This window comes from Hypomesus nipponensis, chromosome 1, assembly GCF_054491055.1.
Source record: "Hypomesus nipponensis isolate SF chromosome 1, ASM5449105v1, whole genome shotgun sequence".
Taxonomy (NCBI): domain Eukaryota; kingdom Metazoa; phylum Chordata; class Actinopteri; order Osmeriformes; family Osmeridae; genus Hypomesus; species Hypomesus nipponensis.
In genome coordinates this window covers 8,053,769-8,081,071 of record NC_140361.1, presented here as the reverse complement: position 1 = coordinate 8,081,071, position 27,303 = coordinate 8,053,769, and the positions used below count along the sequence as shown (strand labels likewise).

The 27,303-nt window shown below is 45.6% G+C and overlaps 2 protein-coding genes and 1 long non-coding RNA gene across 6 annotated transcripts in view; 1 reads left to right on the top strand and 2 right to left on the bottom strand.

Moving 5' to 3' along the window:
* Nucleotides 1-1,859: 1,859 nt before the first annotated feature.
* LOC146302325 (protocadherin alpha-C2-like) lies at nt 1,860-26,435 on the bottom strand. Of its 4 annotated transcripts, none has more exons than XM_084679113.1 (3): nt 23,908-26,435; nt 5,007-5,042; nt 1,860-3,806 (listed from the first exon to the last, which is right to left on the bottom strand). In XM_084679113.1, exons 1-2 carry the CDS (start codon nt 26,308-26,310, stop codon nt 5,031-5,033), a joined length of 2,415 nt encoding a protein of 804 aa, XP_084535239.1. In that variant the 5' UTR covers nt 26,311-26,435; the 3' UTR covers nt 1,860-3,806; nt 5,007-5,030. The 4 variants fall into 4 exon arrangements, with proteins under 4 accessions (XP_084535239.1, XP_084535156.1, XP_084535094.1 ...); XM_084679030.1 differs by lacking the exon at nt 23,908-26,435 and adding an exon at nt 18,046-20,519; XM_084678968.1 differs by lacking the exon at nt 23,908-26,435 and adding an exon at nt 15,163-17,571.
* LOC146302321 (uncharacterized) overlaps nt 6,505-27,303 on the top strand; it is a 32,980-nt gene continuing 12,181 nt past the window's right edge. The window contains exons 1-4 of the long non-coding RNA XR_014732008.1: nt 6,505-6,644; nt 14,336-17,786; nt 18,178-18,265; nt 19,593-19,810. This is a non-coding gene — a long non-coding RNA (uncharacterized LOC146302321). The remainder of the gene's footprint in view (nt 6,645-14,335; nt 17,787-18,177; nt 18,266-19,592; nt 19,811-27,303) is intronic.
* Nucleotides 20,830-23,481, bottom strand: LOC146302326 (protocadherin beta-16-like). Its single transcript, XM_084697409.1, has one exon. It carries the CDS (start codon nt 23,368-23,370, stop codon nt 20,830-20,832), a length of 2,541 nt encoding a protein of 846 aa, XP_084553535.1. The 5' UTR covers nt 23,371-23,481.

The following is a 27,303-nucleotide window of genomic DNA, read 5'->3' as shown; positions in this document are numbered from 1 at the left end:
CAACGATACAGTGCGAAACTGTTAGACATTATTGTTCCATAACGCTGATGGAATTGTGAAATCTCAGAACTGTAACGTTTACTTCATCGCGAGCTGGGGGCTTGTCAGAATATCACATTACAAGCTGCTTCACAGCACAGCGCCAGCCCCTGCGAGCAGGCAGCACGTTGCCCTGGCAACGGAGCTCCGCGAGGCAAGAGCGCAGAGAGAGAGAGAGAGTGAAGGGAGGAGGCAGACATGGCTGCTGTAGACAAAGAACATGTTCGTTTTTTTAAAATATATTTCCTGTGTCACATAGCTGGGGTGTATCACAAGGGATAAGGAAACATGTAGCCTTATTTTTCCTCCAGCTTTTTTTGCAAGGATACAGTAGATAATTAAATTGTGATTTTACTGTATAGCTCATACATATACACACACATGCACAAAACATAAACCCAAAATAAAACCATCACAAAACTCTACACTGCCCTTCCTCAGTTCCCCATAACCTCAGTTAATAGATCCCCAGTCTGACACATCCTTCCCTCCCCCATCAAATATTACACCCTCCAGGCCCACTTCCAGTCTAACACCAGGGGGCAGAATACCATGTGCCTGCTATGATATGGATGAAGACTGTAACAGTGGGAGAGGAGCACTGACCAGTGTTCTGTGGCACTTGGACCACCAAGAGAGTAATAATTTGCTGGGCAGCAGGGATAAAAACCATACACAATCCATATGGTGCAGGTTGCTCGTGTTTTGTATTTGTAACTGCTCGTAATGCAGGTTGTGCTTTGAGCTGATCTGTGTGTCCGTCTGTCAGCAGCTGCAGGTTGAATGTCACTAAGCTGTTAGTAGCACCAGTATTATTTGTTTTTTTTCACCACGTATTTAGAACAGCAACTTCAATAAAGAAACACTGACAGCTTGCACATAAATGTCTCACTCACTGTATCTTTCCCCAAGGTGGGGTCCAGATGTGGACCATTAATTAAGGCTGAAACAGATTATGAGCTTATATCAGGTTTCTCACTGTGATGTCTGGCTAGCCTGGCGTGCAATGCTAATAAGGGTTTAAAAGGTCAAAGGCATGCGTTAAAAAAGCATATGGTTACTTATTATCCTGTCTGCTGCTGGATTACTGTGGTGATAGTGGTGAAGACTGAACACACATAATCAAAGACAAAAGATTCAGTGATTTATCTACGACTTAAATACACTTAGAAGAAACAATGTGTGTCTCTGTCAAAGAAAAATGGGAAATGAGACAAAAATAAATGCCACAGTTCTGGTCCTCCCATAGGTAGGTTTTTTTCACATTCATAGTGTTTCATTAGCACAGCATAGCTGACCTACATAGGGCTAGGCCTTCTCAGTCAGCACCTAGCAGTTGCTTCAGGCCTATGAGGTAGGTGTGTTTTTCTTTTGTGCCTGTGCCTGCTGCTAAATGCATAAATGTAAAATATATGTTAGCATGCAATAAAACACATTGGAGCCTTACCTATGTGGTAAAACACACGCAGGCATTCTTGCCTCACTACATGAGTAGTAGCTGAGGGATAGATAGGAAGTTCTGTATAACATGGGCATGTTTTATCATCATCCAGATGCCAGCAGCATCAACAGGCCTCTGACAACTTTGGAGGTTTAAGTGGGTTGAAGTACCCCCTGAAAAATGAACAAGCCTTTTTAACATCCAACCCTTCCAATGCACACTGTTTGATCGTTCCTCCTCATGTCAAGCTTATTCAAACAGTTCAGATATGGTATCATGTCTGTAAAAGAGCATTTCTGTGCTTTGTGGCCCCTGAGTTAGCCAAACAAAAATATTAGAAACCCTTTCTACTTATATAGCAAATCAGAGATCAGACACATTGATCGTCATAAATGTAATGGTAGGTATGAACAGATAACAATGATGACAGAAGCATACGGAACAATACATATAAATTATGACTATCTTGCACCATCACTAGATTATCATACACAAAGCACTTCACTTGGCTTGAACGCGTATTAAAGCGGCAATAGTAGGCCGAATTAGAAATGAAGTTTCTCCTGCTCTTTTAGCTGTAGCATTGGCTATTGAACATGATATTGTACATTGTACAAAAGACACAAAGTAAATAAAAATCAAAGCAATACAACTTGGACAAGTTGTATTTCATTGCACAATTCAAGCAGTTTTGCTTTTTCACTGATTACGAAAGCATTGGCATAATTTACATTTTGGCTGTTACAAAAATGAATACTTGGTCAATCACTGAAATAATGCACCCTCAATGACTCTCAATAACAAAAGCAAACTTAAGGCTGTGAAACATTGTACTTAATTAAGTATCTTCAGAGAATACAAAAGCTGATATCCAGAGGCAGACTTTTCTTGACATGAATGGCAAATCTCACTTTCACATATGGGTGCAGAGTTTTCTATATACACACTCAGTTAAGAGAGACCATAACCCACTGTGCGTTTCATCTTAAATCTCTTGTGCCAATGTGTTTAGAGTACTGCTATTAATAATAATAAATTACATTTGTTGATAGTTTTGGTAAATGGAAAAGGTTTTCAATAACCATTTCATTCATTTCATTTGCATCCACTGTGAGCCTGGATTTGAGAATGTTATCTCAGGTTCCTCCAAACCACCTAGTGTGAACCAGGGTCAAACAATTGGGAACTTACAAATGAGGCCTCACTAACAATCAAATGTTCTAAGAGTTCTGCCTGCAACAGTGAATGAGGTGTCAGAGATATCATCCTTTAACACTTGAATCAGCAGCACTGGGAGTTGAAATGGAGCCAAATGTCACTTTTTTCTTGAAATTCTCCTGGTTAAGTCCATCCCTCCTCCAGACCCATAGTCTTTATGGTTCTTCTCAATTAGCCGCTGTGAGAACGACAGTGTGCTCCTTATGTATAAAGTCCAGAACAAAACTGTGATGGGGAGTGAGGCTGAGTATAGTTATATATTGTGGGTCACTCAAACCATCTCAAAACTAAAACTGACACAGCACTTATTGTACATTAATATCTTCATGCAGATAAACTAAAGGGCAAATATATACTGATGAAGAAGGCCTCACACTTACTTGGCTGGTAAACAGATTGATGACAGCTACTGTAATCAGTCCATTTCACACATTGTACACAAGTTAGTTTGGACACCGTACGAAAATACACTAAAGGACTACTACCATACACAACATTGATTCCCATCTACTCAAGATGTTTTCATACTTTAGTTGTATACTTTTTTTTACTATACATTTTCACACAAATGCTTTGAAGAGGCCAGAACATTTTTTACAAAATGAACATCAAAGATTAAGTCTTTAAAGGCATTTCCACATTCCAATGTCCATCTCCTTCAGTTCATGGTGGGACTCCTTTCTTTGAATGTCCAAGGAACATCTCTTGCTGTACAGTCAGTGTGTCTCTGTGGTCTTTTCCCTTTAAAGCCATCCATAAAGAGCTCAGTGAGATTGGGACAGACCCATGCAGATGCATGCGTGTTGAATGAACAAAAGGTGGTATGCTGGCTGATCGGCTTTAGCGGGTGTGCCTATACAAGATTGGTTCGAGGGAGGGGGGGGGGGGGTACAGGAAGGGCAAGGAGTCACCATAGCTTATTTTTGGTCCTTTGGGTGACACAAATCCTTGTAAAGACTATACTGTCAGAAAATATGTTCCAGTGAGGGATGGGGGGGGAGAAGATCTAATTTCTTCATCACACGGGGGTATCCTGCTGGGGTCAGTCAGGTAGACCAGTTGGGTGGGGGCCTTATGAGGAACTGCTACTGCTGGTAGTGGTGGATGCCTACAAATGAGAAAAGAGAATTAGACAAATAATTGTTTCCAGCCTTGTGAATGGCCAGACTCTGTCATGTCTCATGCAGCCATAGTCTGTCACTGGGATTCAGGCAGAGTGAGGGTGGGGGCAGACCCTAGGAAATATGACATGTAGTGGTGAGACTATTAATGAACACACCATGCTCCAAGATTACGTGAGGGGAGGGGTTGGTGGTTGCTAAGTAACTGGGTGATCTGTTTCCCTTTGCATCCCCCCTGCACAAAGAATTAGGTCCCAAATTGAGTTGCAGCAGACAGGAATTCACGCTTCCTCTCTATATGAACTTGCTTACAGTAAATTAAAACACTCATTGATCACACCAGAAATAAAGAACAATTCAATCCAACAAGCATATCAAATATACAATATGTGTGACTACTCTAAATAAATTAGTGATGGCACTACAAGGGATGAACACAGATTAATATCACATGCACCAGACTGTATGAGAGTATACTGACTGTAAGCTAAAGACATAGAGGGCTATATGTGTTTCTGTAGCAGAAAGGTATGAGCATATGAGTGTTTTTTCTGTTGTAGGACAAAGCATCAGTGATGTCAGTGAAAGCCTGGGCAGAAGGGCTGTTGTCAGGTACCTCAGTCACGGGCAGGAGACACTCAGTGATGGGTGAATAGAAAGAGGACCAGTTACACCGACTCAGAATGAGTCTTTTTACTAGACTAATAGCTTATCATAAATACTCTATTGTGTGGGGGAGCTACCATCGTGTATGAGACAAAAGCATGGGATGGGGGGGCATACCTCAATCCATCTCCATAATTCTTATTTACGCAGAGCCTCTGCCAAATATATATGAATATTGTTGTTAGCAACTCATCACATCGTAGCTATAGTATTGGCAGAGGATATTGATGCGGTGGCAATGTTAGACCAAGTTTAGCCCATGTAAGAAGAGGTCTTAGGCCTCGGGGTGAGGGGTCACACGCCCACAGCGTTAGGAGCAAGGGTGCTCGATGTCAACAGATAAGGCTTTTGTTCACAACAACCACAGCTCCTCCTCTGAGAAGACCAAAAACACAGGACAGAAGGAAAAACTCTTGACAACAAAATCAAACAACACCAAAACACTCATTTGTGTAAGGTCATTCAAGAGGGGGTGGGGGTGTGGGTCCGGGTCAGGACGGGGGAGTGAGACTCCTGCATACCTCCAGCTGCAGCATGGACTTCCCTCATTTAGAGTACTTTAGAGCAGGAAGAAAAGAAACAATCATTTTAATGGTCAGGTCATTGTAAACACATAAGATGAAATCCTGTAATGTATGACAAACCTTATGGTTATCTTATAGTTTGACTCACACACACAATATGTTCATTTGTAAAGGAAAGATAAGTCATATTGATGTATGTCATAATAATCTTATTCTAGGGTTCGGTAATGGTATGATCGACAGTGGCAAGAGAGCATGGCTAGAGAACTCCATCTGCATCTGGGAAAAAAAGCTGGTTAGAAAGGTGACATTTTCAGCAGTTACACAAGCATGTATGCACACGCATATGCATACAAAAAAAAACACATGCTGCTGATACTTACCTTTTCAACACATCTCTAAAAGTGTAACGTCTGTAATATTGCATCCAACTGGACCCTATTGATCCAGAATGGCTTTAAACATATAAACACTGTCATAAACACGGACATACAGTAGAAGCAGTGAATCCAGGCTATAATTTAACAGCTGGATTTGCTACAAAGACCAGTCTCATGCAGAGCAGAAAAGAATGTCAGCCCCCCAAAGCCACAGCCCCCCCCTCTCTCTCTCCCTCTCTCTCGTACTGCAGACCTTCTCCATGCTCCCATTTCCCTTCAGGATGACGTAAGGACAAAGGAGAGAGGGAGAGGAGGGAAAAGGAGGAGGCAGCCTCTGCAGCACTGACAGGGAGGGTGGCTAGCAGCACGCTGGGCTAGGACAGACACAGGGAGGGTGCATGAACAGCTGGAGATTGTAGCGTTTAAATCAAAAGGACATCCACAAGGTTGTTCATAGTGTATGGACTTTATGAAATAGCACATGCTATAACTGAATAAACTGGTCAAGTGGCTACAGTGTATGAGAGATCATCTTATTTAGAAATGGCCTGTATGGGAATCCCAGAGGGTGTTGTTGTGGACTCAATATGCTCTTTTTATGGTCCAAGGTCAGTTGATGTGGACAAGAAGGATTTCTGTAAGTCGTAGTCGATTATAACAAAGGTCTTACTTTATTGTGCCAGGATTGGAATACAGGCTGTCTCAGCTCCAGAGACGAACCCAAAAACTAACATGGCAGAGAGTGATATTTATACAAGGCTTGTACGTCATACAAATATTTCATTGGCAATCGGCCTGGAACCCTGATACACAGATAGGCCTATTTCACAATACATGTTGTTGCACACGCAGCTGCTCCATGTCGCTCTGACCTATGAGGTTATCTGCGCTGGAACAGAGCATACTTCTTCTTAAAAGGCTACGCCCTGAGGCTTTTGGCAACCCTACTAGGCCAGCCCCTGCCTGTGCTGTGATTAGATACTAAAATGAGATATACTGATCTAACTTGTATCCTGTGCTACAGAGTTTGCATAAAACTACTACAGTGTCTTTCAGACTCCTTATGGTTGGATCATATACCACACGGAGAAAGAACAATTCCAACTTCACTCAAATCTCCCTTAATGCTTGTTAACTCCAAAAAGCGATTCTGGCATCGGGCACTCTGCTGAAATATAGGCCACAGAGTGGCAAACACTGCAACAACACGCAACTCAACCTGTCACACTATATTAGGGAAGACTAATCGGAGCAGGTGTAACGGGAGCAAATGTCATTCATTTGAACACATGTTTGGGGGCGGGACAGCCGATATCGTTCTGTATGTTTGCTGTGTCGGTGTTTGCGTGACATCTCTCTACAGGTGTTCCTTATCGGCGGGCTGATTTGACCACCTACGGGATTGGCTGGGTAAAGGCATAAGAACAAACCAAGATCTCCTCTCAGGGCTCGCACCCGACTACGGACGACAACGGTTTCCACACACGGAGGCGAGATCCGGAGCCAGCCGCCCTCTTCCCCGAGTCCTGGATGATCGGTCAGCACGGTGCCTCCAAGCCCCATCAGATTGTTCAACGCACTCAACTCCACGCCATAAAGGGAAGTAGCCCCGCTATTACTTTATGTGTGTAAGAACAACTGCAACCGTGATCGTTACATTTGGTTGCGTTTAATTATACACCTCCTGCACTTCCCCAGCACACAGAAGAAGCAGACGCCATCAGCAGTGTGGACGACTACCCCGAGACGAACTATTGTTGGTGTGGATTATAGTTTCCTGTTTCCCCAGTCTGAGCTGGGCTGCTAACGCACGGGGGAACAACGTCAGTGCCTCGTAGGCGTGGCCGACAGGCTCGCATCTGTCCCTCAACCTCCTCCTGGACTTCGGTTGGCTAGGCCGTGGGTTGGGCCGTGAGTACTGTCGAACGGTGATTGGCCTTCGAATCCGTTCCCCGTTAGAGTAGGGAATTGTGTATTTTAAATTGTGGTTAGACTTTCCACTGGCTGCCCGCAGTGTCACCATATTTATACCGATTATCTTCATACCTGGGGCTCTGTGTTGTCATACTGGGTGGTGATCTTACCTGTTGGCTCATTTAGCCTCCAGCTGTTTGCATATTGCACATGCTATTATAGTGCCAGATTGTTTGCAGTTTTTGCACGTACGTTTGCAGTGTCATTGTTTACACGCTTTGCACAGACTGATCTCAGTGGGGATCACTGCTTAAACTTTGCACATCTTGACGTTTTCCACTATAGGGTTACCACACGGTCGGTTAGATTACTATAGCCCTCTTTACAGGTTTGCAGATAATACCCATTTCCACTGCCGGCGCCTAGTCTGGCCACCCTGTTCTAACTGTGAATTGATGAGTTGTTTTCTTGTGTTATTTCCTCTGCTAGTATTTTATAGGATGACAGTTTCCTGTTTTAAACTTTGTTAATACCAATAAAACCGTGTTCATAAATACATTGTTGGTATTGTTGTGTATTCAAGGGTCTAACGTTTTTAACCTGTCCGGTTACAAATTTGGCGTAGTCGGCAGGACCCTTGACGTACACAGCAATATGAATAATGGCGGGCAGCCAATGGTAGCGGGGGCACAACCCCAAGTAGTGCCCACAATGATGCCATGGTTCATGAGTGGGCCATGGGTGCCAGAGTATAGCGGGGAAGGAGAACCATCCAAATTTCTAGATTGGCGAACCCAAATTGAGGCTTTTATTCGGGCCCAGGGGCTAAATGACGAACAGCGGGTAGACTTTTTGTTGAGCGTATTGGAAGGGAATGCAAAAAGGGAGGTGGCGCTGTTGGCAGAGGCTGATCGAAATACGGATGTAAAGATTCTGGACGCCCTGGCGAGGCTGTATGGGGGCCAGCAACCAGTAGCCCTGCTGCGAGTACAGTTCTTTAACTGTAAACAAGAACCTGGAGAGGATGTGGGCACGTTCACTCTTCGGCTGCGGGAGCTGCATCACAGGTGGAGAGCAAGAGACCCCCAGGATGCGGGCTCGGATGACGAACTGCTGCGCACCCAGTTTTCCATGGGCCTGAGGCAGGGATTAGCCAAACAAGAACTGCAAAGACAGCTCAGAAGGGTCACAACGCTTACATTTGTCCAGGTCTGTGCAGAGGCAAAAGCATTGGAGCGTGAACTGGGCCACACTGAAGAAGCCCAAGTTTGCCCAACTGTTGCCACAACATCCAAGAGGCCCTCAACGGTCACCTCTGATTGGCAGCAAATGAAGGAAGCCCTCCGAGCCGAATTGCGTCAAGAGTTGACAGAACAGGTGAGCCTCCTAAGTAAATCCATCGTCGAACAGCTGCAAGGGCGTTTAAACATCATACCAGCCACCGGTGCTACAGCACTGCCGGCCATGGGTGCAAACCCCCAACAGGCTTGGCGTCAAGAACATGACCCGAGACGACAGCGGCTAGGGTCTGCCCCCCCGGATAATACGTCTTACCAATGGGATGGCCAAGGGAGAGCCATTTGCCGCGACTGCGGGGAGGCTGGGCATATTCAGAGGTTTTGCCCACGGCGACGGCCGCACCAGCCGGGTTTTCGGTATCCCCGGTCACAGCAGGGCGAGTGAACCGGGAGGGGCCCCAGATCGTACCCCCACAAAGGCCCTCAATGGTGGGCAAATGCCCTGAAGTGGAAGTGTTTGTTCAAGGGCAACGGGTTCCATTTATACTTGACACTGGCTCCCAAGTCACCATGTTCAGCCAAACACTGTTCCAGCACTATTTTGGGGGGGAGTGCATACAAGATCCCAGTGGTATACCATGGCTAACCTTGAAAGCGGCCAATGGTCTTCGTATTCCTTATGTGGGTTATGCTGTCTTGGATTTTAGTATTGGGGGAATAGACATTAAGAAAAAGGGTGTGGTTATTGTGAGGGATGATTGTATAAACACAGAATATGGCCTCCTTGGAATGAATGTGGTGGCGGATTGTTGGACAGAGGTATTCCGTAGGGGGCACCCAGGAGTGACGGCATTTAAATCTGTGTTCTCTCCTCATGCAGAGAAGGCTTGGGATGCAGCTTTTGCCGCTTGCCAGAAAGCGGATACGTCGATGGGCCAGATGGAGCTACAAGGGGTGGCTAGACTCCAGCGGCAGTCCCCAGTGAGGTTACCTCCTACCACAGAGACTATTATCTGGGCCCAAGTTCCACAAGCAGCTGGCCTACAGGATTGCCTGGTCCTGGTTGAAGACCTAGAAGACCATGGGCACGAATGGAGAGTGGCCAGATCTTTGAGCTGGACCCGTGGTGGGAGGGTCCCCCTGCGCATCTGCAACCCTAATCCTTTCCCGCTGGAACTACCTCAACGACGCCCCCTGGCTACAGTGACCCAGATTGACCCCAGAGATGTACAAGGGCGGTCGAAGTTGGTGCTGCGCAATACTGGTCCCCAGATAGTTGAGGTCGATGTACAGCACGTAGGGCAGACTTCAACCGAGGAGCACCCGGCACTGGCACTACGTGGGGAGGAATTGAATGACTATCAACAAGCACAACTGAAGGCCCTCCTGCAGAAGTGGTCACACATATTCGCTGCACACGATGAAGATTTTGGAAGGACCTCAGTGGTCACCCACCAGATACCCACTGGCACAGCACCCCCAATAAGAGAACGCTACCGCCCTGTCGCTCCAAACCTCTACCCAGAGTTGAGGGCCTTATTGCAGGGCATGCTTGACAGTGGGGTGGTGAAAGAAAGTTCGAGTCCGTGGGCAGCTCCAGTGGTCCTGGCAAAAAAGAAAGACGGGTCGTGGAGATTCTGTGTGGATTACCGCAAGCTTAATTCCGTGACTCACAAAGACTCCTTTCCCCTGCCGCGCATTGAGGAGTCCCTCACGAGCCTAACCCAAGCCAAATGGTACTCCACGCTCGACTTGGCGAGCGGATACTGGCAAGTGGATGTCGCACCAGAGGACCAGGAGAAGACTGCGTTCACTACACCCTTTGGCCTCTACCACTTTGAACGTATGCCTTTTGGACTCTGCAATGCGCCAGCTACGTTTCAGAGATTAATGCAACGTTGCCTCGGCTCACAAGTGTACGATCACCTCTTGATTTATCTCGATGACGTCATAGTCTATTCGCCCGACTTCCCCACCCACTTACAACACCTAGAACAGGTATTTACCCGCCTTCAAGAACATGGCCTGAAACTACAACCCCGTAAGTGTCCTCTGTTCCAGAAGCAAGTGGTCTACCTGGGGCATGTGGTTAGCAGTCAGGGTGTGGCAACCGACCCAGACAAGACGGCCATTGTCCGCGATTGGGCTGCGCCCACGACCGTCAAGCAAGTGAGGTCATTTTTAGGCTTCGCGGGGTACTACAGGCGATTTATCCCTGCTTTCTCCAAAGTCGCCGCTCCACTTCACCAGCTCCTACAGGGCCAGGCTAATAGACCTTCTGCCCCAATCCAGTGGACAGCTGACTGCCAAGTTGCTTTTGACAACCTGAAACAGGCTCTTCTTAGTGCCCCCATACTGGCTTTTGCGGACTTCCAATTGCCTTTCAAGCTGTACACAGACGCCAGCCTGGATGGCCTAGGAGCGGTCCTGTCCCAAGTCCAGGATGGAAAAGAGCGGGTCATAGCATACGCAAGCCGTAGCCTCGCTCCGGCTGAGCGCAACGACAAAAATTACAGCTCCTTCAAGCTGGAGCTCTTGGCCTTGAAGTGGGCAATTACAGACAAATTCAAAGACTACTTGTGGGGGGCCCAAGTCACTGTGTTCACAGACAACAACCCGCTAGTCCACCTGCAGACCGCACGACTGGGGGCAACCGAACAACGATGGGTGGCCCAACTGGCCAACTACTCGTACGAAGTACGCTACCGACCAGGGACGGCCAACCGAAACGCAGATGTCTTGTCGCGACTTCCAGGAGAAGCCACCAGCACCACCACACAGGCCACAGCGTGCACGACGTCAGTAGAACCCTGCCCTGGCTCAAACCTATGGGCGACGCGTCAAATAGAGGATCCAGACCTACGACTCCTCCAGGCCTGGAGGCTAGAGGCAGAACCTCCAGTCACCGGTAACCGTTCGGCCTTGTCCCCACAACTCCGTCGCCTGCTTCAAGAGTGGGACCATCTGGAGCTTCAAGATGGAGCCTTGGTGAGGCACGTCACTGAACCTGACACTGGGGCCCCAGTAAGACAAATTGTCATCCCAGAGGGCCAAGCTCGATCGATATGGGAGGAATACCACAGAGCGGCAGGTCACGCTCACGGCGACAAGATGATGTCCTTGCTTAGGAGGAGGTTCTTTTGGGTGGGAATGAGTGCAAGTGCCCGGGCATGGACCACCGAATGTACCACCTGTGTGGTAGGAAAGCGGGGGCAACAACCAAAAGCCCCCCTGTGCCCCATTCCGTCCAGCTTTCCATTTGAAACTGTGGCCCTGGACTTTTTATCACTCGGAAGGCCCGCGGACCCTTACCAATATATTTTGGTCATCACGGATCTGTTTTCACGCTACGCACTGGCCGTGCCCACGAAGGATCAGACGGCTGCTACAACGGTGAAGGCACTGTGGACTGCTCTCATCCTCCCATTTGGCTGCCCAGAACGGATCCTCACCGACCGAGGGGGAGCATTCGAGTCGGCCCTAATGCAACAACTATGTGCCATGTATGGCTGCAGGAAGGTACATACTACCCCGTACCACCCACAGGGCAACGGGGCCTGCGAAAGGCTTAACCGCACACTTCTGTCCCTGTTGAGCACAATCGAGGTTAAGCACCAGGCCCAGTGGCCAGTTCATCTTCCAGCCCTCCTGCAAGCATACAACAATTCCTCCCACGCTAGCACCGGGATGACACCACACTACGTCGTGTTTGGCCGCCACGCCAGGCTTCCAGTGGACATGCTACATGAAGTCGCACCACCTCAACAAAGAGCTGATCTAGACGGGTGGGTCCGAACGCACTATCACTCACTTCTACAAGCTTATGACGCAGTACGGGGAAATGCGGAGCGTCGTGTAAACTGGAACCAAAAACGGTATGACCGCAATGCCCGTACCTTGCCGCTGCTACCTGGAGAGAGGGTGCTAATCAGAAATTTTCGCCGTCGGGCTCAAGGTAAATTGGCCCCTCAGTGGCTCCCATTACCCTTTGTAGTCGTCTCCCAGCCTTACCAGGACCGGCCAGTATTTGCTATACGGCCAGAGGGTAAAGATGGTCCTATTCGAACAATCCATCGTAACAACTTGAGATCCTGTCCTGGTGATCCACCACCAACCAACCACACCCCTGCGAACCCACATAGAAACGACACCTGGCAACCAGAACCGGTTTGGCCATACATCCCACTGGCACGCCACCAACTGATGCCACAACAGCAGCAGGAACCCACAGCCGCACCGCTGAGACCGGCCGCAGCGCCAACGGCCTCCACAGCAACGCCACCTCCTGCCATTGCTCCAGTCGCCCCGGCCCCCGAAGCCCCTGTATACGATCTAGTAGTTCCTCTTAATGTACCTGTAGATCATGGCCCAACCCCTACACACCATCAAGGAACCGCAACGGGTACCCCACCAAGGTACCCAGCTCGCCACAATCGGGGTCAACCTCCAGCACGGTACCGCCCTGAGGATTGAACCAGACAGTAGTGCTCGGGACGACCACTGTTAATGTGGGGGGGAATTGTAACGGGAGCAAATGTCATTCATTTGAACACATGTTTGGGGGCGGGACAGCCGATATCGTTCTGTATGTTTGCTGTGTCGGTGTTTGCGTGACATCTCTCTACAGGTGTTCCTTATCGGCGGGCTGATTTGACCACCTACGGGATTGGCTGGGTAAAGGCATAAGAACAAACCAAGATCTCCTCTCAGGGCTCGCACCCGACTACGGACGACAACGGTTTCCACACACGGAGGCGAGATCCGGAGCCAGCCGCCCTCTTCCCCGAGTCCTGGATGATCGGTCAGCACGGTGCCTCCAAGCCCCATCAGATTGTTCAACGCACTCAACTCCACGCCATAAAGGGAAGTAGCCCCGCTATTACTTTATGTGTGTAAGAACAACTGCAACCGTGATCGTTACATTTGGTTGCGTTTAATTATACACCTCCTGCACTTCCCCAGCACACAGAAGAAGCAGACGCCATCAGCAGTGTGGACGACTACCCCGAGACGAACTATTGTTGGTGTGGATTATAGTTTCCTGTTTCCCCAGTCTGAGCTGGGCTGCTAACGCACGGGGGAACAACGTCAGTGCCTCGTAGGCGTGGCCGACAGGCTCGCATCTGTCCCTCAACCTCCTCCTGGACTTCGGTTGGCTAGGCCGTGGGTTGGGCCGTGAGTACTGTCGAACGGTGATTGGCCTTCGAATCCGTTCCCCGTTAGAGTAGGGAATTGTGTATTTTAAATTGTGGTTAGACTTTCCACTGGCTGCCCGCAGTGTCACCATATTTATACCGATTATCTTCATACCTGGGGCTCTGTGTTGTCATACTGGGTGGTGATCTTACCTGTTGGCTCATTTAGCCTCCAGCTGTTTGCATATTGCACATGCTATTATAGTGCCAGATTGTTTGCAGTTTTTGCACGTACGTTTGCAGTGTCATTGTTTACACGCTTTGCACAGACTGATCTCAGTGGGGATCACTGCTTAAACTTTGCACATCTTGACGTTTTCCACTATAGGGTTACCACACGGTCGGTTAGATTACTATAGCCCTCTTTACAGGTTTGCAGATAATACCCATTTCCACTGCCGGCGCCTAGTCTGGCCACCCTGTTCTAACTGTGAATTGATGAGTTGTTTTCTTGTGTTATTTCCTCTGCTAGTATTTTATAGGATGACAGTTTCCTGTTTTAAACTTTGTTAATACCAATAAAACCGTGTTCATAAATACATTGTTGGTATTGTTGTGTATTCAAGGGTCTAACGTTTTTAACCTGTCCGGTTACACAGGTTGTTGCAGCTGTTCACTGAGGTGCTAGGGGGAATACATGTGATTAAAACCACAGGTAAAGGCCTTCTGCCACGAGTAGAGAGCTAAGCCTGGGGTGAGGATTACTGATGGAGCAGAAACACACCTGTTTTTTTTTGCATTGAGAAAAAAAGGACAGATGTGACAGTGATTTCTAAAAGAAGTTTATTTAATCAAGTTCAATTGTACGGTACATGTCATCTTTTCCAAATATACACTTTGATAAACTGTGAATGTGGACACGTTGAAACCTGTTAAAATTATCTAACGCTCAACCTCTTCCTAAATATTGTCTAGACAAACTTGCCTGTAAAAGTTAAACATTGTTCCTATCTACAGCACTGATACTAATCCATTCAGATCAGTGATTTCTCCATAGGAAGGGAAGAAAAAAGGGGAATTATTGGGAGGGGAAAAGTTTTACTTTTAGATTTTGTTGGATTGTTTTCTTTACTTACAAGTTGTATTATGTGTTGTTTTTGCAACACAAAATGACACAAGCTCAAAAGATTTCACATGAGGTTGTGAAGTATTTAGGACAGCTATGCTAAAATATATTTGAATGTGCACAAATGCGGTTTGGCGATTAGAGTAGAATGGTGAGTAACCTTCCTGAGACAAGAGAAAGTGTTCAAACCCCAAGGAAATGGCTAGACCAGTTTAGGATTTCCTTCATGTGGAAGGCCTTACACAAAAGTCCACTCTGTAAAAACTCAAGTAATGAGCTTTGGACTGTTGAAGGAGTGAAACCTCAAACTTCAGTTTTGTAAGGTGGTCAAGTTGGAATACAGCTGAAGGTCATGCTTACCTGCAGAGTAGAAGCGGCTGAGTCGCTGGTCTCGGTCAGTCCCGTGCTTCTTGGAATACTGGACACGATGTATCTGGATCCCTTTGGCACAGGCTGTCTGACTACGAGCTTTCCCTTCCTCGTCTCCGCTAGAAACAGACTGTACCAGTACGCATCGTTGGAGACCAGGGTGGAATCCGCGATGGTGGAGTTCCTCTCGCTGATCACGCTGTTCCTGCTGGGGGGAGCCGCTTTGCTGGGCTTCGGTTTCTGACACTTCAGCACGCAGGTGACCAATATGGTGATCAGTAACAGAAACGACACCGAGCCCAGTCCGATCACCAGGTACAGGTTGAGGTCTGAGAAGATGTCATATTCTAGAGGCACTTCAGTCATATCAGAGTAGGCTTTAACAGCAGTCTCCACGGTGGACAGCTTGATGGTGACTGTGGCAGAGAGTGCAGGCTCTCCATTGTCCTTGGCGATGACAACCAGCCGTTGGTGACGCGGGTCTCTATAACTGAACATTCTCATAGTCCGGATCTCTCCGTTGTATTGATCCAGACTGAATAAGGTGGCATCAGTCACCTGGAGAAACTGGTATGTTATCCGAGAGTTTTTTACAGAGTCCGTGTCTATTGCTATCACCTTGGAAACCAGGGTTCCTTTCTCTGTGGATCTGGGGATCTTTTCCTCCACCACGGAGCCGTGTGCGCGCCACGGAGAGACGATGACTGGCGTGTTGTCATTCTGGTCCACAATAACGATGTGCACAGTCACGTTACTGCTGAGTGGAGGGACACCAGAGTCTCTGGCCTCAATGTGGAAAATAAACTCCTTCTCTATTTCGTAATCAAACGTCTTTAGTGCGTAAAGATTACCATTCTCTGGATTGATGGAGAACAGCATGGACATGGAGGTGTTCACTATCTCTTTTTCTATAATAAAATAAACTAGATACTGGTTTTCATGGAGGTCAGGATCAAACGCAGTAAGGGAACTTAGCAAGGCCCCAGGTGCATTATTCTCAGTAACTGGTATAGTGTAGAACGACTGAGGGAACTGTGGAACGTTGTCGTTTACGTCAAGTAGTTCTAAAGTCATAGTTTCATTGTCAGATAACGGAGGGGATCCCCTGTCTATAACAGTGAATGTGATGTCATATTCTGGTACTTTCTCTCTGTCTAAAGGCTCTGAAACTACCAACTCATAATAGTTATCAGAAGACTCTCTAAACGCAAATGGCAAATCCTTTGAGATATGTATATCAACTACTCCATTTTCACCAGAATCTTTATCACTGACACTAACTACAGCTATCACAGTATCAACTGCTACATTCTCCTTGACTGGACTCTGGAATGATTTGATGGATATTTCAGGATGATTATCATTCATGTCTGTGACCATAATATTTAGCTTGCACTGACCTGATAAAGGATTGCTGCCTTGATCAGTTGCAATCACTTCCATGTCATAAATTCTAAAATCCTCGTAATTAATCATTTCTTTTACTCTGATTTCCCCTGTTTTAGGATTCAAACCGAAAGTGCTCTGCGTCTTTTCTGATGTGTACAAACTAAAAGAATAATATATTTCCGAGTTGGTGCCCTCATCTGGATCTGTTGCATTAAATTGAAATACAAGACTTCCTATTGGAGAGTTTTCCATTAAATTAATTTTGTATACATCTTGGTCAAATTGAGGGGCGTTGTCATTGGTATCGAGTACTCGAACAATAATGCTGGCTGTGCCGGAGCGGCTGGGGACTCCACCGTCTACAGCTGTGAGTATGAGATTATGAAAAGCCTTCTCTTCTCGATCTAAAGCCTTTTTCAGAATCAAATCTGCAAATTTGGACCCGTCCCTACCAGTCTGAACTTCAATATTAAAATGTTCACTTTCACTGAGGTAGTAGGTTTTAACGGAGTTCGAACCAACGTCAGGGTCGATGGCATTATTTAAAGAGAATCTCTCGCCAGCAGGACTGGACTCTGAGATGTCAAGGTGCATTGTGTCCCTTCTGAAAGATGGTGCATTGTCATTGATATCCATGATTTCGAGTTCTATGTTAAACATTCGTATCGGGTTTTCGATTGTAGCATCTACTTTCATGAAGCAGGTTGTGGCTGTTTTGGTAGCGCAAATAAATTCTCGGTCTATCTTCTCAACAACGTACAATTCTCCCGTTTCTTTATTAACATCCAAGTATTTTTTATTTCCGATAATATCTAAACGCATTTTCCGTCTGCTCAGGGTCTTCACGTCTAGTCCCAGATCAGCAGCTAAATTGGCGACAACCGAGCCTTCCTCCATTTCCTCTGGGATAGAATAGTGTGTTACAGCAGAAGCTAAGTCCTGGGCGGCAGAGATAAGAAGAAACACACAGACGTACCTTATCCATGGGTGAACTAACGCATTTGTTTCCATCGCTCGAAAGCTTTGCTCCTTGCGCTCTGGTACAGTGAAAAAAAGACAACTATAACAGCGAAAAGAAGCGAGCGTATTAGCCGACAACGAGTTCAGTCAGAGCGGTTAGTAGCCTCGGTTGACTGTTTGGGATCTGTCTCTATTCCAAACTATTGGCTTTTTATCTGACAAAGTGTCATGGCGACCATGACATCACAAAATGAGTCATTTTACTAGTAAGTAGCGACGCTTGGCGCATTTTATTGGTCTTGTCTCTCAGAATAAAAATTACAGTTTGCACTAGAGTGAAGTACAATGATGTCAAAAGTAGCCTAGGCGTAATAGTATAAACCTTTTTGATTGGATAAATATCTTACACGCGCCATACTCTTCTCATCTAGAGGACACTTAACTACGCTATCAAGAAATTCAGGAAATGCACTTTGAAAAATGTGCCTAAATTTAATGTCTAATTCAGTTAAAAAAAGATCTTACCTGCAGAGTAGACGCAGCTGAGTCGCTGGTCTCAGTCAGTCCCGTGCTTCTTGGAATACTGGACACGATGTATCTGGAGCCCTTTGGCACAGGCTGTCTGACTACGAGTTTTCCCTTCCTCGTCTCCGCTAGAAACATGCTGTACCAGTACGCATCGTTGGAGACCAGGGTGGAATCCGCGATGGTGGAGTTCCTCTCGCTGATCACGCTGTTCCGGCAGGTAGGAGCCGCTTTGCTGGGCTTCGGTTTTTGACACTTCAGCACGCAGGTGACCAATATGGTGATCAGTAACAGAAACGACACCGAGGCCAATCCAATCACTAGGTACAGGTTGAGGTCTGAGAATATATCATATTCTAGAGGCACTTCAGTCATGTCAGAGTAGGCTTTAACAGCAGTCTCCATTGTGGACAGCTTGATGGTGACTGTAGCAGAGAGCGCAGGCTCTCCGTTGTCCTTGGCGATGACAACCAGCCGTTGGTGACGTGGGTCTCTGTAACTGAACATTCTCATAGTCCGGATCTCTCCGTTGTATTGATCCAGACTGAATAAGGTGGCATCAGTCACCTGGAGAAACTGGTATGTTATCCGAGAGTTTCGTACTGAGTCCGTGTCTATTGCTATCACTTTGGAAACAAGGGATCCTTTATCGGTGGATCTGGGGATCTTTTCCTCCACCACGGAGCCGTGTGCGCGCCACGGAGAGACGATGACTGGTGTGTTGTCATTCTGGTCCACAATAACGATGTGCACAGTCACGTTACTGCAGAGTGGAGGGACACCAGAGTCTCTGGCCTCAATGTGGAAAAGAAACTCCTTCTCTATTTCATAGTCAAACGTCTTTAGTGCGTAAAGATTGCCGTTCTCCGGATTGATGGAGAACAGCATGGACATGGAGGTGTTCACTATCTCCTTTTCTATGATGAAATAAACTAGATACTGGTTTTCATGGAGGTCAGGATCAAAAGCAGTGAGGGAACTTAACAAGGCCCCAGGTGCGTTATTCTCAGTAACGGGTATAGTGTAGAACGACTGAGGGAACTGTGGGACGTTGTCGTTAACATCCAGTAGTTCCAAAGTCATGGTTTCATTGTCAGATAACGGAGGGAAACCCCTGTCTGTGACAGTGAAAGTAATGTCATATTCTGGCACTTTCTCTCTGTCTAAAGGCTCCGAAACTACCAACTCATAAAAGTTATCAGAAGATTTTCTTAACGCAAATGGTAAATTCTTTGGAATATGTAAATCAACTACTCCATTTCCACCTGAATCTTTATCACTGACACTAACCACAGCTATCACTGTATCTACGACGACATTCTCCTTGACTGGACTCTGGAATGATTTAATTGATATGTCAGGGTGATTATCATTCATATCTGTAACTAAAATTGTTAGTTTACACTGACCTGATAAAGGATTACCCCCTTTATCAGTGGCTATTACATCCATATCATACATTCTTAAATCTTCATAATTAATCATTTCTTTCACCGTTATTTCCCCAGTGTTTTGGTTTAAACTGAATGTGTTTTGTGTTTTCTCAGATGTATACAAACTGTAAGAGTAAAGAATGTCAGAATTGGATCCTTCGTCTAAGTCAGTGGCATTCAGTTTAACTACAAGTGCCCCAATAGGAGAGTTTTCCATCACGTTAATGTTATATGTTTCCTTATCAAACTGAGGGGCGTTGTCATTCGCATCTAACACACGAACAACAATACTGGCTGTACCGGAGCGCGTAGGGACTCCGCCATCTACAGCTGTGAGTATTAAATCATGAGTAGCCAGCTCTTCTCTGTCCAAAGCCTTTTTCAAAATCAAATCTGCAAACTTTGACCCATCCCTACCGGTCTGAAGTTCAATATTGAAGTGATCACTTTCACTAAGATAATATGTTTTTACTGAATTTATACCAACATCGGGATCTACCGCATTGCTGAGAGAGAATCTCTCCCCGGCAGAAGTGGACTCGGAAATATCAAGATGTATGGCTTCTCGTCTGAATTGGGGAGCGTTGTCGTTAATATCCACAATTTCTAATTCAATGTTAAAAATCCTCAAAGGATTTTCAAGTATCACCTCCATTTTTAGATAACATGTTGTTTTAGTTATGCACAGATATTCTCGGTCAATCTTTTCGACGATGAAAAGCTCTCCAGTTTCTTTGTTCACGTCTAGATATTTTTTGTTGGCGATAATGTCCAGACGCATCTTACGTTTGTTCATAGTTTTGACATCCAAGCCTAAATCTGCAGCCAAATTGGCGACCACGGAGCCTACTTTCATTTCCTCAGGTATAGAATAGTGCGTTACAGCAGACCCTGTGTCCAACGTGGCAGATAAAATAAGAAAAACCGAGACATACCTTGTCCAAGGCTGCACTTTTAAATACCATTCCATTGTTACGGATGCTCCACGCCTAAAGACGTGCTACAAGATGTTATTTTATGTTCGGCATGTATATAACTCCTGTCGATACAATATTAATCCATTTGACATTTAAGTGCAACCAATAACGTAAGAATGATATTTCTTGAACGGTGGATTCTGTACCGCAGAGTTGTCCACTATCTTCTGCCTTCCTCATTATGACGCACTCATGATGACGACACCCTCACAACCCGGTACGATTTATTAGCCGACAGCGACGCAGTGTGCAATGCCTTGCACCCTTCGATTCGATGATTACTTTTACTATTTCACAACTAATCAAAATTACGTCTACAAATAGGGTGAAAATACTACGGATGTGCTTAAATATAAGGGTCTAGGATGACCTTGCTAGGCAGTAGTGGTTGGGATAAACGCCATTGAAAAGGACTCGTAATATGGATGGAGAAATGACATTAGAATCTCAGTCTGTGGCCCAGTCAGCCTATAATGATTGTAGATGCATAACATATTGTCTTGTTTTACCTGCAGAGTAGAAGCAGCTGAGTCGCTTGTCTCTGTCAGTCCTGTGCTTCTTGGAATACTGGACACGATGTATCTGGATCCCTTTGGCACAGGCTGTCTGACTACCAGCTTTCCCTTCCTTGTCTCCGCTAGAAACAGACTGTACCAGTAGGCATCGTTGGAGACCAAGGTGGAATCTGCGATGGTGGAGTTCCTCTCGCTGATCACGCTGTTCCTGCTGGGAGGAGCCGCTTTGCTGAGCTTCGGTTTCTGACACTTCAGCACGCAGGTGACCAATATGGTGATCAGTAACAGAAACGACACCGAGCCCAGTCCGATCACCAGGTACAGGTTGAGGTCTGAGAAGATGTCATATTCTAGAGTCACTTCAGTCATGTCAGAGTAGGCTTTAACAGCAGTCTCCACCGTGGAGAACTTGATGGTGACTGTAGCAGAGAGCGCAGGCTCTCCATTGTCCTTGGCGATGACAACCAGCCGTTGGTGACGTGGGTCTCTGTAACTGAACATTCTCATAGTCCTGATCTCTCCATTGTATTGATCCAGACTGAATAACGTGGCGTCAGTCACCTGAAGAAACTGGTATGTTATCCGAGAGTTTTGTACCGAGTCTGTGTCTATAGCTATTACCTTGGAAACAAGGGATCCTTTATCGGTGGATCTGGGGATCTTTTCCTCCACCACGGACCCGTGCGCACGCCACGGAGAGACGATGACTGGGGTGTTGTCGTTCTGGTCCACGATTACAACGTGAACAGTCACGTTATTGCTGAGTGGAGGGACACCGGAGTCTCTGGCCTCGATGTGAAAAAGAAACTCCTTCTCTATTTCGTAGTCAAACGTCTTTAGTGAGTAAAGATTACCGTTCTCTGGATTGATGGAGAACAGCATGGACATGGAGGTGTTCACTATCTCCTTTTCTATAATAAAATAAACTAGATACTGGTTTTCATGGAGGTCAGGATCAAACGCTGTGAGGGAACTTAACAAGGCCCCCGGTGCGTTATTCTCAGTAACTGGTATAGTGTAGAATGACTGAGGGAACTGTGGAACGTTGTCGTTAACGTCAAGTAGTTCTAAAGTCATGGTTTCATTGTCAGATAACGGAGGGGATCCCCTATCTCTAACGGTGAAGGTGATGTCATATTCTGGCACTTTCTCTCTGTCTAAAGGCTCTGAAACTACCAACTCATAATAATTATCAGAAGATTCTCTAAGTGCAAAAGGTAAATTATGTTGAATATTTAAATCCACTTCTCCATTTTTACCAGAGTCCTTGTCACCAATACTAACCACAGCTATCACTGTATCTACTGCTACATTCTCCTTGATTGGACTCTGGAATGATTTAATTGATATTTCAGGGTGATTATCATTCATATCTGTGACTAGAATTGTTAGCTTGCATTGTCCAGATAATGAACTAACTCCTTTATCCGTAGCTATTACCTCCATCTCATATATTTTGAAATCCTCAAAGTTAATCATTTCCTTCACCGTTATTTCTCCAGTATTTGTATTTAAACTGAATGTGTTTTGTGATTTCTCAGGTGTATACAAACTATATGAGTATACAATATCTGAATTAGACCCCTCATCTAAGTCAGTCGCATTCAGTTTAACAACAATGCTTCCAATGGGGGAGTTTTCTATCACGTTCATTGTATACGTTTCCTCATCGAACTGAGGCGCGTTGTCATTTGTATCTAGTACACGAACAATTATGCTGGCTGTACCGGAGCGCGTGGGTACTCCCCCATCAACAGCAGTGAGTATTAGATTATGAACAGCTTGGTCCTCTCTGTCTAAAGCGTTTTTCAAAATCAAATCTGCGAACTTCGACCCGTCCCTACCAGTTTGCACTTCAATATTGAAGTGAACGCTTTCGCTAAGATAGTATGTCTTTACTGAATTTGTACCAACATCGGGGTCAACAGCATTGCTGAGAGAGAATCTCTCTCCAAAGGGTGTGGACTCAGAAATATCCAGATGTATTGCATCTCTTCGGAATTGTGGGGCGTTGTCGTTGATATCCAAAATTTCTAATTCAATGTTAAAAATCCTTAAAGGGTTTTCAATTATCACCTCCATTTTCAAATAACAGGATGCCGATGACTTTGTGTTGCAGATATACTCCCTGTCTATCTTCTCGACAATGAACAACTCTCCAGTTTCTTTGTTCACGTCTAGATATTTTTTGTTGGCGATAATATCTAGACGCATCTTGCGTTTGTTCAGAGTTTTGACATCCAAGCCCAGATCTCCAGCCAAATTGGCGACCACGGAGCCTACTTTCATTTCCTCGGGTATAGAATAGTGCGTTACTGCACACCCTGTGTCCAACGTGGCCGATAAAACTAGGAAAAGCGAGACATACCTTTGCCAAGGCTGTTGGTTATACAACTCCATTGTTGCGCCTTCTCCGTGTGTAAAGACGTCGTTTTTAAATGTTGTTTCGTTTAGCGTGTATGTAACGATTGTCTATACTGTATATATACTGTAGGTCTATATGTATAATATTAATCCACTTGGCATGTCAGTGCATGCCATAACGTCTTAGTCATATCATTCGTAAACGTTGGATTCAGCACCGCGGAGCTGTCCATTATCATCCTCTGACTTCCTCATTATGACGCACTGTCATGGCGACCACGACCTCACAAGCCCGTGTGTTTTCTTAGCCAACAGCGACACAGTGTGCATGCCTCTTGCTCTTAATATCGATTATTACTTTTAGGCTTCAGCAGCTAGTGAAAATTGGGTGAAAATACCAATTATGTTCTACCAGAGTCTAGGATTACTTTGCTAAACTGGAGTGGTTAGAATCAGTGTCGTTTTAATTGAATACTAATTGGGAAGAACATTTCAGTGAAATCTCAGTATGTGGCACAAAACGACAAAAGCCTGTATAATGGTTGTAGACCCAGAACATGTAAGCTAGTTTACCTGCAAAGTAGAAGCAGCTGAGTCGCTGGTCTCTGTCAGTCCCGTGCTTCTTGGAATACTGGACACGATGTATCTGGATCCCTTTGGCACAGGCTGTCTGACTACCAGCTTTCCCTTCCTCGTCTCCGCTAGAAACATACTGTACCAGTACGCATCGTTGGAGACCAGGGTGGAATCCGCAATGGTGGAGTTCCTCTCGCTGATCACGCTGTTCCTGCAGGGAGGAGCCGCTTTGCTGGGCTTCGGTTTCTGACACTTCAGCACGCAGGTGACCAATATGGTGATCAGTAACAGAAACGACACCGAGCCCAGTCCGATCACCAGGTACAGGTTGAGGTCTGAGAAGATGTCATATTCTAGAGGCACTTCAGTCATGTCAGAGTAGGCTTTAACAGCGGTCTCCATCGTGGACAGCTTGATGGTGACTGTAGCAGAGAGCGCAGGCTCTCCGTTGTCCTTGGCGATGACAACCAGCCGTTGGTGACGCTGGTCTCTGTAACTGAACATTCTCATAGTCCTGATCTCTCCGTTGTATTGATCCAGACTGAATAAGGTGGCATCAGTCACCTGGACAAACTGGTATGTTATGCGAGAGTTCTGTACCGAGTCAATGTCTATTGCTATCACCTTGGAAACTAAAGATCCTTTATCGGTGGATCTGGGGATCTTTTCCTCCACCACGGAGCCGTGTGCGCGCCACGGAGAGACAATAACTGGTGTGTTGTCATTCTGGTCCATAATAACAATGTGCACAGTCACGTTACTGCTGAGTGGAAGGACACCGGAGTCTCTGGCCTCAATGTGGAAAAGAAACTCCTTCTCTATCTCATAGTCAAACGTCTTTAGTGCGTAAAGATTACCATTCTCTGGATTGATGGAGAACAGCATGGACATGGAGGTGTTCACTATCTCCTTTTCTATGATAAAATAAACTAGATACTGGTTTTCATGGAGGTCAGGATCAAAAGCAGTGAGGGAACTTAACAAGGCCCCAGGTGCGTTATTCTCAGTAACGGGTATAGTGTAGAACGACTGAGGGAACTGTGGAACGTTATCGTTAACGTCCAGTAGTTCCAAAGTCATAGTTTCATTGTCAGATAATGGAGGGGATCCCCTGTCTGTAACAGTGAATGTGATGTCATATTCTGGTACTTTTTCTCTGTCTAAAGGCTCTGAAACTACCAACTCATAAAAGTTATTAGAAGTTTCTCTTAGCGCAAAAGGTAAATTATTTCGAATATGTAAATCCACTTCTCCATTTTTACCAGAGTCCTTGTCCCCAATACTAATTACTGCTATCACTGTATCTAAAGCTACATTCTCCTTGATTGGACTCTGGAATGATCTAATGGATATTTCAGGATGATTATCATTCATATCTTTTACCAGAATGGTTAATTTACACTGGCCTGATAATGGATTTGCGCCCTTATCAGTTGCTATTAGCTCCATCTCATATATTCTAAAATCTTCATAATTGATCATTTCCTTAATCGTTATTTCTCCTGTGTTAGGGTTTAGACTAAACGTTTCTTGTGTTTTCTCAGACGTGTAAAGACTATATGAGTATACTACGTCTGAATTTGTCCCCTCATCTAAATCAGTTGCATTCAGTTTAACCACAAGGCTACCAATTGGCGAATTTTCTACAACTTCTATAGTGTAGCTTTCTTTATCGAACTGAGGAGCGTTGTCATTTGTATCTAACACGCGAATAATGATGCTGGCTGTACCAGAGTGCGTGGGCATGCCACCGTCCACAGCTGTAAGTATTAGATCATGAACAGCCTGCTCCTCTCTGTCTAAAGCCTGCTTTAAAATCAAATTAGTGAATTTAGATCCATCACGGCCTGTCTGAATTTCAATGTTGAAATGATCACTTTCACTCAAGTAATAGGTTTTGATAGAATTTGTACCAATGTCCGGGTCTACAGCGTTGGTCAATGAGAATCTTTCGCCAGCAGGGGTAGACTCAGAGATATCCAAATGCATTGTATCTCTTCGAAAATTAGGTGCATTGTCGTTAATGTCCAGGACTTCTAATTCAATATTAAACATCCGTATCGGATTTTCAATTGTAGCATCCAGTTTAAGAAAGCATGTCGTTTTTGATATGCAAAGGTATTCCCTGTCGATTTTCTCAACGACGTAGAGTTCCCCAGTTTCTTTGTTCACATCTAAGTATTTCTTATTAGCGATTACATCCAAGCGCATATTCCTTTTACTAAGAGTTTTAACATCAAGTCCCAAATCCGCTGCTAAATTTGCTACTACCGAACCTTCCTTCAGTTCTTCAGGAATAGAATAGTGGTTAACTGCATAAATTGTGTTCAGAACGGCAAAATGAATAAAAAACACCGAAACATACCATCTCCACGCCTGGGCATCAATGTGTAGCTCCATCGTTCAAAAGCACTGGATAACGGTCTTATAATACAGTATATCGTCACAGAAAGTAGTTTGTCCTCTAAAATTATGTGAAAATGTTATGAACCTTCTTCGTATTCAACAGTCTTGTGATGTTGTACTATTGCAAATATATTTTCTCTACCGATGGTGGAGTCGACACCTGCAGCTGTTCCACATTACGACGCCCAACATGGCGATCGTGACATCACAAATGAATGGTTAGGCTGGTTAACAGCGACGCTGTGCGAATATGACCAGTTAGCACAATTCGGGTCATGTCATTATATTGGGACCATGGAGGACGTTCAGAGAGACGATTTAAAATAAATGTATACGCCGGAAACTGTATGACTTTGTAGCCTACTACCAAACGTCTTACCCGAAGATTCACTAGTCGCAAGAAGACATAATATAATGCTATCTTACCTGCAGAGTAGAAGCAGCTGAGTCGCTGGTCTCTGTCAGTCCCGTGCTTCTTGGAACACTGGACACGATGTATCTGGATCCCTTTGGCACAGGCTGTCTGACTACGAGCTTTCCCTTCCTTGTCTCCGCTAGAAACAGACTGTACCAGTATGCATCGTTGGAGACCAGGGTGGAATCCGCGATGGTGGAGTTCCTCTCACTGATCACGCTGTTCCTGCTAAGGGGAGCCGCTTTGATGGGCTTCAGTTTCTGACACTTCAGCACGCAGGTGACCAATATGGTGATCAGTAACAGAAACGACACCGAGCCCAGTCCGATCACCAGGTACAGGTTGAGGTCTGAGAAGATGTCATATTCTAGAGGCACTTCAGTCATGTCAGAGTAGGCTTTAACAGCAGTCTCCACCGTGGACAGCTTGATGGTGACTGTAGCAGAAAGCGCAGGCTCCCCGTTGTCCTTGGCGATGACAACCAGCCGTTGGTGACGTGGGTCTCTGTAACTGAACATTCTCATTGTCCTGATCTCTCCGTTGTATTGATCCAGACTGAATAACGTGGCATC